This window comes from Euprymna scolopes, chromosome 40, assembly GCF_053919585.1.
Source record: "Euprymna scolopes isolate OS-2025 chromosome 40, ASM5391958v1, whole genome shotgun sequence".
NCBI lineage: Eukaryota > Metazoa > Mollusca > Cephalopoda > Sepiida > Sepiolidae > Euprymna > Euprymna scolopes.
The window spans coordinates 21,731,778-21,742,003 of record NC_136521.1 but is presented as its reverse complement, the minus strand read 5'-3'; the positions used below and the strand labels follow the sequence as shown (position 1 = coordinate 21,742,003).

Below are 10,226 nucleotides of genomic sequence, written 5' to 3'. Positions count from 1 at the left end.
CGGAAGTACCACATCCCAACCAGATAAACAGAAAGTACCACATCCCAACCAGATAAACAGGAAGTACCACATCCCAACCAGATAAACCGGAAGTACCACATCCCAACCAGATAAACCGGAAGTACCACATCCCAACCAGATAAACAGAAAGTACCACATCCCAACCAGATAAACAGGAAGTACCACATCCCAACCAGATAAACCGGAAGTACCACATCCCAACCAGATAAACCGGAAGTACCACATCCCAACCAGATAAACAGAAAGTACCACATCCCAACCAGATAAACAGGAAGTACCACATCCCAACCAGATAAACCGGAAGTACCACATCCCAACCAGATAAACCGGAAGTACCACATCCCAACCAGATAAACCGGAAGTACCACATCCCAACCAGATAAACAGGAAGTACCACATCCCAACCAGATAAACCGGAAGTACCACATCCCAACCAGATAAACCGGAAGTACCACATCCCAACCAGATAAACAGAAAGTACCACATCCCAACCAGATAAACAGGAAGTACCACATCCCAACCAGATAAACCGGAAGTACCACATCCCAACCAGATAAACCGGAAGTACCACATCCCAACCAGATAAACAGAAAGTACCACATCCCAACCAGATAAACAGGAAGTACCACATCCCAACCAGATAAACCGGAAGTACCACATCCCAACCAGATAAACCGGAAGTACCACATCCCAACCAGATAAACAGAAAGTACCACATCCAAACCAGATAAACAGGAAGTACCACATCCCAACCAGATAAACCGGAAGTACCACATCCCAACCAGATAAACCGGAAGTACCACATCCCAACCAGATAAACAGGAAGTACCACATCCCAACCAGATAAACCGGAAGTACCACATCCCAACCAGATAAACCGGAAGTACCACATCCCAACCAGATAAACCGGAAGTACCACATCCCAACCAGATAAACAGAAAGTACCACATCCCAACCAGATAAACAGGAAGTACCACATCCCAACCAGATAAACCGGAAGTACCACATCCCAACCAGATAAACCGGAAGTACCACATCCCAACCAGATAAACAGAAAGTACCACATCCCAACCAGATAAACAGGAAGTACCACATCCCAACCAGATAAACCGGAAGTACCACATCCCAACCAGATAAACAGGAAGTACCACATCCCAACCAGATAAACAGAAAGTACCACATCCCAACCAGATAAACAGGAAGTACCACATCCCAACCAGATAAACCGGAAGTACCACATCCCAACCAGATAAACAGGAAGTACCACATCCCAACCAGATAAACCGGAAGTACCACATCCCAACCAGATAAACAGGAAGTACCACATCCCAACCAGATAAACCGGAAGTACCACATCCCAACCAGATAAACCGGAAGTACCACATCCCAACCAGATAAACAGGAAGTACCACATCCCAACCAGATAAACCGGAAGTACCACATCCCAACCAGATAAACAGGAAGTACCACATCCCAACCAGATAAACAGGAAGTACCACATCCCAACCAGATAAACCGGAAGTACCACATCCCAACCAGATAAACCGGAAGTACCACATCCCAACCAGATAAACAGAAAGTACCACATCCCAACCAGATAAACAGGAAGTACCACATCCCAACCAGATAAACCGGAAGTACCACATCCCAACCAGATAAACCGGAAGTACCACATCCCAACCAGATAAACAGGAAGTACCACATCCCAACGAGATAAACAGGAAGTACCACATCCCAACCAGATAAACAGGAAGTACCACATCCCAACCAGATAAACAGGAAGTACCACATCCCAACCAGATAAACCGGAAGTACCACATCCCAACGAGATAAACAGGAAGTACCACATCCCAACCAGATAAACAGGAAGTACCACATCCCAACCAGATAAACCGGAAGTACCACATCCCAACGAGATAAACAGGAAGTACCACATCCCAACCAGATAAACAGGAAGTACCACATCCCAACGAGATAAACAGGAAGTACCACATCCCAACCAGATAAACCGGAAGTACCACATCCCAACGAGATAAACAGGAAGTACCACATCCCAACCAGATAAACAGGAAGTACCACATCCCAACCAGATAAACAGGAAGTACCACATCCCAACCAGATAAACAGAAAGTACCACATCCCAACCAGATAAACAGGAAGTACCACATCCCAACCAGATAAACCGGAAGTACCACATCCCAACGAGATAAACAGGAAGTACCACATCCCAACCAGATAAACAGGAAGTACCACATCCCAACCAGATAAACCGGAAGTACCACATCCCAACGAGATAAACAGGAAGTACCACATCCCAACGAGATAAACAGGAAGTACCACATCCCAACCAGATAAACAGGAAGTACCACATCCCAACCAGATAAACAGGAAGTACCACATCCCAACCAGATAAACAGGAAGTACCACATCCCAACCAGATAAACCGGAAGTACCACATCCCAACCAGATAAACCGGAAGTACCACATCCCAACGAGATAAACAGGAAGTACCACATCCCAACCAGATAAACAGGAAGTACCACATCCCAACCAGATAAACCGGAAGTACCACATCCCAACGAGATAAACAGGAAGTACCACATCCCAACGAGATAAACAGGAAGTACCACATCCCAACCAGATAAACCGGAAGTACCACATCCCAACCAGATAAACAGCAGATTTTATCTCCAGTCTTTTATTTTACATGAAATATTTAAAGCTCATCTCTGTTATTCTCACATATCGCTAGTCAGGTTTGGTGCTTTTGTGCTGAACCAAGTGATATTTTTCTTCTATTAATCTTATTTTTTGTTCTAGGGTGTGTAGTGGGTATATCGTAAATATCTTCATTGAATCCTCTCTCATGACGTGGTGTGTTTTAGTAACTGGTTTAAAACATGTAAGTTCAATAACAAGTTCACAATTGTGTTAAATATTAAGTGTGAGATTTTGTAATTCTACCACGATTCTATATTAATGTATTTTACTTTCGTATTTGGTTTATAGCAAGGTCCTGTGTATGCTGTTAGTTAGGTCTAGTTATACGTTAAGGGGATTAACTCTAGATAAATTAGTGTCTGCTGTAATTTTAAGATCTAATTAGCAGAGACATGCAGTTAATTGTTTGCCGAATTTATCTTATGTATTTTTCATATAGCAGTTTTACGAAAGCCAAAGGCCATCATCACAATGTGATCTGGAAATATGTCTTTTAGTGAGTTCATATTAAATAATCTGCTTATATGATCTGACTAATGAAGAAATAATCTAATATAATAATGCTTATATAAGCAGTATCATATGATTCCATTGCTACATCAAACAAGTTTCCGGGATTTGTTTTTTTTACCTAAGCTTGGTCACCATAATATAAAAGCGTTTTCCTGGCATGCATTATAATATATATATATATATATATATATATATATATATATATATATATATATATATATATATATATGCATGTATGTATGTGTGTGTGTGTGTGTGTCCACCTGCCAGCAAAATCTATGACTTCAGGCATTTTAGTTATGAAAGAGTAAAAGTCTGTCATATCAAATTGTGTAAATCTACATTTTTGTTAAGTACATGTTAAACCAAATGTTTGCTCCAAGATGTAGAGGTGTATTAATTTTTTAAATATATGTTTACTAGCTAGTCCTATTTTTGATCCCGGTGGAGTTTGCAGTCTACATCTGAGCTTGTTGCTAAAAGTTACAAGGTAGTACTTAAGGGTGATGAAAGCCTTCCATTTAGTTGATCTGTAATATTTACGTTCAATTTTGTAGCTACGATTTGGTCTTTATTATTAAAACTGCTTAACCACGTAATGAATAATTCCAAAGTTACACATGTATCTCTCTCTCTCTCTCTCTCTCTCTCTCTCTCTCTCTCTCTCTATATATATATATATATATATATATATATATATATATATATATATATATATATATCCACATACAAATTTATTATGTCAAGATTATTAGCCACTATCTTATGCAATTTTAGACACATTTAGTCGTCATAATAAAATCCTATATTTTATCTTAGGAGCAACATAATCACAATTGCAACCATCTTTAGAGGAAATAGTTCCTATTTTTCCCTCTAAATATGGTCCTCTTACTGCTCCCAGTCATCACCGGGAGAAATTTTGCACTTTCGACAGATATGGGGTTTCATCCTTCATAACTGGATCATAACCTTATAGAAATAACATACTTTCACTTTTTCGATTCAAAAATAATAAAGTATCCCCCATATTCTGTATTGATGGTATTCGTATGCTAAAGGAATGCTAATGTATCATTCAAATATGGCGTTGCAATGATACCTACTTTTGCTCTCTGCGTTCATTTTCTTACATTTTACAGTGTATGATTGCATTTCCTCTCTCTCTCTCACTTGCTTTTTACATTTCTTTTTATGCCAAAGAAAAAAGCATTTCATGGCGATGTCGAAGAAAAAACGACAAACATTTATTTTTTCCTCTCTCGCTCACTCTATTTATTCTAGTAATTAATTATATTTTTTCAAACATATTTATGTTCTTTATATGTACTTTAATTAAATATCCTTTATTTAAACCTGCATAATCTATAATGAGTGTCGTCAAATTAAAAATAAAATTTTCGCCAATATCATCTACTGGATTCTCAAAATTGCACACACGTTAACTTTTTTTTTTTTAATGGGTGGGGGTAAATTTATACATTAGGTCCACCTCCACAATTTTCTTTAGAATGATGATGTTTAGAGGTTTTCGACTATGCTTATTAAGAAAATGTCATTCAAATCTTGTGGAGACAAGTACTTATATAGATATAAAGACCTATATTCTTCACTGTAATTCATTGACTGCCAGGTTTGTATGCACATGCGATAAAGTAATCTACTTCTCTCCTATCGACACTGTCACCCCAATTTTTTTTTTATCATTTGCGGGTGAGTATGCTAACAACGATTATCATGGTTAGATTTTGGGGAATTATTCCCCCCCCCCCCACCAAAAGCCATTCTTTACATAGAGATGTTGAGGGTGTCTATTCCAAACACCATTCTTAACATGGGAAGGTTGGTGGTGTCTATTCTGAAAGCCATCCTTAACATGGGGAGTATGGGATATATTTTCCAAACGCCGTTCTTAACATGACAGTACTCAAAGAAGTGAAGTGAAAAAGTCGTAATTGTTTTGTTTTACATGTTAAAAAAAGATGACATAAAACTGGAATTCAATTTAATACTATTAGTGGAAGAGTTGAAAAGAAGAGGAAGACTTGAACAACAAACGGAAACTGCTAGAACTGCTACCACTGATTTCGATCATTCTAAACAGTTCATTCACAGTAAGAATCCCTAACTTCTAAAACTTTTGTTTTTACTTTCCATTATTATTCTAACAGACCATTTTTCATAATTTTATTAATTTATACTTACATTTCACTTTCATATAATTCACTACAAATTCTCTTTATTGCTTTTTTAAAATTCAAACAGTATCTGCAGGTTATCGCTCCAAATCCGCATTAATCGCCAGTGAAAGCCAGGTTATTTCATTTCAACCACGACTGCTAGTATCCGCAATTGTTCAGGGATGGCATTGGCCACCAACAACAATCATAGTTTACGTTTTTGCGAGGAGCATAGGCTTCCACTGGGCAACGCCAGTTAACAGGTCCTGCTAGTATATATATATATATATATATATATATATATATATATATATATATATATATATATATATATCAATTTGGAATTAAATTCGGTAAATTAGGAATTTACCACTTTAAGTTTACAATATTGTGAAATCTATAATCTGAGATTTTTAAACTTTCCTTGAATATATATATATATATATATATATATATATATATATATATATATATATATATATATATATATATATATTAGCTTGGTGCAAAAATAATGTCGTTTTTTGATGTTCAACTTCAAAAAGATCATAACTCCTTTCATAAACTTTATTAATTGAAATAAAAACCATTAGAATGAACACATTGTTGCCAACGAGGAACAAGTTTATTTATCCCATTAGCATAGAAATCCAGAGTTCTGGAAGCGATGAAGTCATTTAAGGCTGGTTCGGTATCGTCTAGGCTTTTAAAGCATTTTTTGTGTCGAGATGCTTGAAAAAATGATAATAGGTGAGCAATAGGTTCGGTGAATGCGACATATGAGGCAGAGTCTGGTAGCCCAATTCATTCAGCTTTTGCAGAGTCAGTTGAGCAACATGCGGGCGAGCGTTATCAAGTAGAAGAATTGGTTCCTTCATATTGACCAATCTCGAGCACATATGTTGGAGCTTCTGATGCATTTCACCAATTTGTTAGCAGTACCTCTCTGTTCTAATCGTTTTGTCCAGCTGTGATCGACCGTCTTCATCTTCGAGACTCTCGTCACCATTGCGAAATTTCTTGAACCAACATTGTGCCACATGTTCGTTAGTGGTTCCTGAGCCAAATGCATAATTGATATCACGACCTGCCTTGGCAGCTTTACGGCCTAGTTTGAACTGGAACAAGAAAATCGTGTGGATTTGAATTTTGTCCATGCTGTCAAAAAGCCTGCAAAAAAAAAATGAATGAAGTGATTGTGAACGGTAACAAATAACACGATTCGATAGAGCGAAAAATGCGCTTCAAGATAACATAGCTATATATATCAATGAATTAATTCAGAAATCATATATAAACTAACATACGTGAGAAAACGATATTGTTTTTGCACCAACCTAATATCAGAAATCAAATCTGACTAGACACTTTGCATACTTTGAGTCGAGTGTTCTTCTGGTTTACCTAAATTTGTTACCTAAAGAAGTACTATATCTAGATTAGAAATTGTTTCCATATTAAAAGATTGAAATGTGTCTATCTAAGGAAATAGTAAATTTAAAAGATTGTCTCCTTAATGAAATACTATAGAGTGTCTACCTAATAAAATAATACAGATTGTTTAATAGAATACCAAAATTGTCTACTTAAGAAAATAAAAATTTTAAAGACTAAAAATTGTTTACTTAAGAAAATAAAAATTTTAAAGACTAAAAATTGTCTACTTAAGGAAATAAAAATGTCAAAGACTGAAAATTGTCTATCAAATAAAATATTAAAAGATTAGAAAGTGCCTACTTTTGAACATACTATATTAAAAGACTAAAAATTTTCTTCATGAAGAAACACTAACTATAAAAGATTGGTTAACTTTGCTAGTTCCCTACTTTATTTATCTTTTCAATAAAACCATAAAGTAAAAAAGCTCTAAACTCTTGTTTGGTTCATATATCTTTCGTTCTAGTTACATTGATTTAAATGTTGAAAATAAATCAGCAAAAATTTTAAACACATTTTAGAAGTTGATCCATTTTTATTAAATCACTTTAATATCGAAGAAAATACTGCATATGTATAGAAAGAATGCATTTACAACAGCAAACATTAATTTATTATGAACTGTTTTCAGATTGTTAAGCAAATGAAGCATCCAAGTAACGTCCTTTGGATTTTTCTATAAATACTATATTACAAATTCTTACGTTGTTTATTGATTACATAACAATAATCCGGTTGATATTAATGTAGGACTGCTAAATGAAAATAGAAACGACTGTCCCATTTATTCATTTAGACATTGTTTACTTAAGGAAATGCTATATTAAAAAATGAGAAATTGTCAACCTAATGTTTTATTATATTAATTATTTTTTTTATTTACGAGTAATTGTCTGCTGATATCTTTAATTAGATTAATGACTTTATTCTGTTGTGAATTTCGGAGCAGCTGATTGGTCGACAGGAGCAGATAATTGTGATGCATTGGAAACATTATGAAAGCCTACTCGTACATCCAAGTGACCATCTCACCTTCAGTTCGAACATCTCCTGCTTTTCCCGCATACGAATATCCTGCAATTCTTGCCTAAGTTCTTCCTCAATGTCGTCATCCAGTTCTTTGTATTTGTACGTCTCCTGGTGAGGAAGAGGTTAGTACAAACCTTACAAAATCTGGTAGGCATACAATACTCATTATACTCACTGCAATAATAAGCGGCAGTGCTGACACAAGGGCATGTAAGGGCCTGTGTTTGGCCAGGAAGAAGAAGAAGAAGAAGTATAAGCAGAAGTAGTAGTAGTAGTAGTAGTAGTAGTAGTAGTAGTAGTCGCATCATCACCATCATCTTTGCAATCTTAAAAGAAGTTTGTCCCTCGCAAAACATCATCACTTACCCTTTACTAGAATACAGCAAACTGAATTTGAAGACCCCGCAAAAAAAAAAAAAAAGAAAGAAAAAAGAAAACATGCAACAGTGGGGAGCAAAGAAGAAAAAAAAGAAGAAATAGAGAGGGGTGAAGGAGAAAAATGAGAGGAAGGAGATATGGAGGACAAAAACAAGATAGTGAATAGCAAGGAAGAACAAAAGAATTTTATTTTAGAAAAATCAATGAAAACAAATTAACCAATAGATTTCCTTCATTAAAAAAGAGGACCAAGTGTATCTTCATCACTCCAGTTGTGCTACTAGCTGAAAGGAATGACACAGTATCTGACGTCACTCAAAATACAATTTCTTTCCAAACGTAATCAACACACACACACACACATATATATCTATATATATGTATACACTAGTAGACTGTCCAGCATTGCCCGGTCGTAAAATACACTTAAATATGATATTTTGATTAATGCAGATTTTGTATTTATTATTATATTATATTCGACATAATACATAGTTATTATTTATAAAGTTAAAAAAAAAAAATGAATCGTGCACCACCATCGAGAATCGAAACCAAACGTTTAGCTTATGATTTACTTTTTGCTTTGACGTTAATGCCTGATCTCTGAAAACAGGTTTGCTGCAAGGCTAAAAATGAAAATATGAACCAATAGCTATTACATTACACATGCATATTGGTAATGCCCCCGTTCGACGTTTACCAGGTAAAATCCATTTTTTTTTATTTTTCATACTTTGGATTAATTTTCCCCAGCTAAAACCAAAATATAAAGTTTTGCAGGGGTTCGCATACCCTATATATATATATATATATATATATATATATATATCAAAAACTGACAGAGAAGTTTGGTAATCAAAATTTTTTAAACAAAACTGACATGTAGTGGGTATTTATTTGCTTCCCCACGAGAGCAAATTAGGCATGAGGCAGTGTTTTAATGTGGAGAAGGGGGGGGGGGAGAAAGGGGACCAGTTCCCGAGAGGTGGGAAATGGGAGCTGGTAGTGAGAGCCTCTTTTGGTATATAGGGTTGCCCCTACATGGACCAGTAGCTCATTGCCACAAGGACAATGGTCTTTGATTGCAGCATCTGCCGATCAGATACTACACTTTCATCTTGTCACCTGGGCCATGGAGGGCCGGGAATATACACACGTAAATACACAAAAATGTAGGTTTAGGATGCGTCAAAGAGCTCGGATTGAAAGTGAATAGGGAGTATTGTGTAAAGTGAAGAAATCAACAGACTTGGAGAAGCTTTATAAGCAGGAAAAGTGAAATAGAGTGGAAAGGAGGAGTATAGAGGGAAAGGAGGAGTATAGAGGGAAAGAGATGTGAGAGTGTCAGAATGGCAAGAGTGTTGGGGGCATTTAACTGGGCGAGTTAAGATGAGGAAAGGTTTCTAAACGTTTTCATGTAGACGCTTAATTCAAGGTTAATGAGTTTGAAAGTGGCAATATGGAGAGGGCACAGCGAAATTAAATTCGAAGGAGTATGAATAAATTGAATAATATAAGAATAGGCCTTTGAAGTTAAAATTGTATAAAATTGTATAAAAAGTATCACACCCTATTATTTCGTTCTTCGTATTTATCACTAAACGTCACATTTCTAATACCTAGCACCTTCTCGCCTCTTCTGATGAGAAGCATTAGGCTTTGAAATACTTAGGTATAGAGAGCATATATATCTCGTACCCCTAATTGATGTAATCTCCCTATTGAATCAACGATGAAATTTATATGCATTAGTATATATCTGTATATTGTCATTTTTTTCTTTTTCCTCTTGAATTGTTGAGCTTTGTATTATACCGATACATCTTTTAAAGAATTCCAATAATTCTTCTTATATATATATATATATATATATATATATATATATATATATATATATATATATATATATATATATATATACTAGCAAAAGTACCCGTCGTTGTC

At 35.7% G+C, this 10,226-nt stretch overlaps 1 protein-coding gene across 1 annotated transcript in view; it reads right to left on the bottom strand.

Annotated features, from left to right (window-relative positions):
* Positions 1 to 10,226, bottom strand: part of LOC145265415 (voltage-dependent T-type calcium channel subunit alpha-1G-like) — a 759,315-nt gene that overhangs the window by 86,244 nt on the left and 662,845 nt on the right. The window contains exon 33 of the mRNA XM_080121247.1: positions 7,905 to 8,009. Coding sequence (XP_079977373.1) covers positions 7,905 to 8,009 — 105 coding nt within the window. The remainder of the gene's footprint in view (positions 1 to 7,904; positions 8,010 to 10,226) is intronic.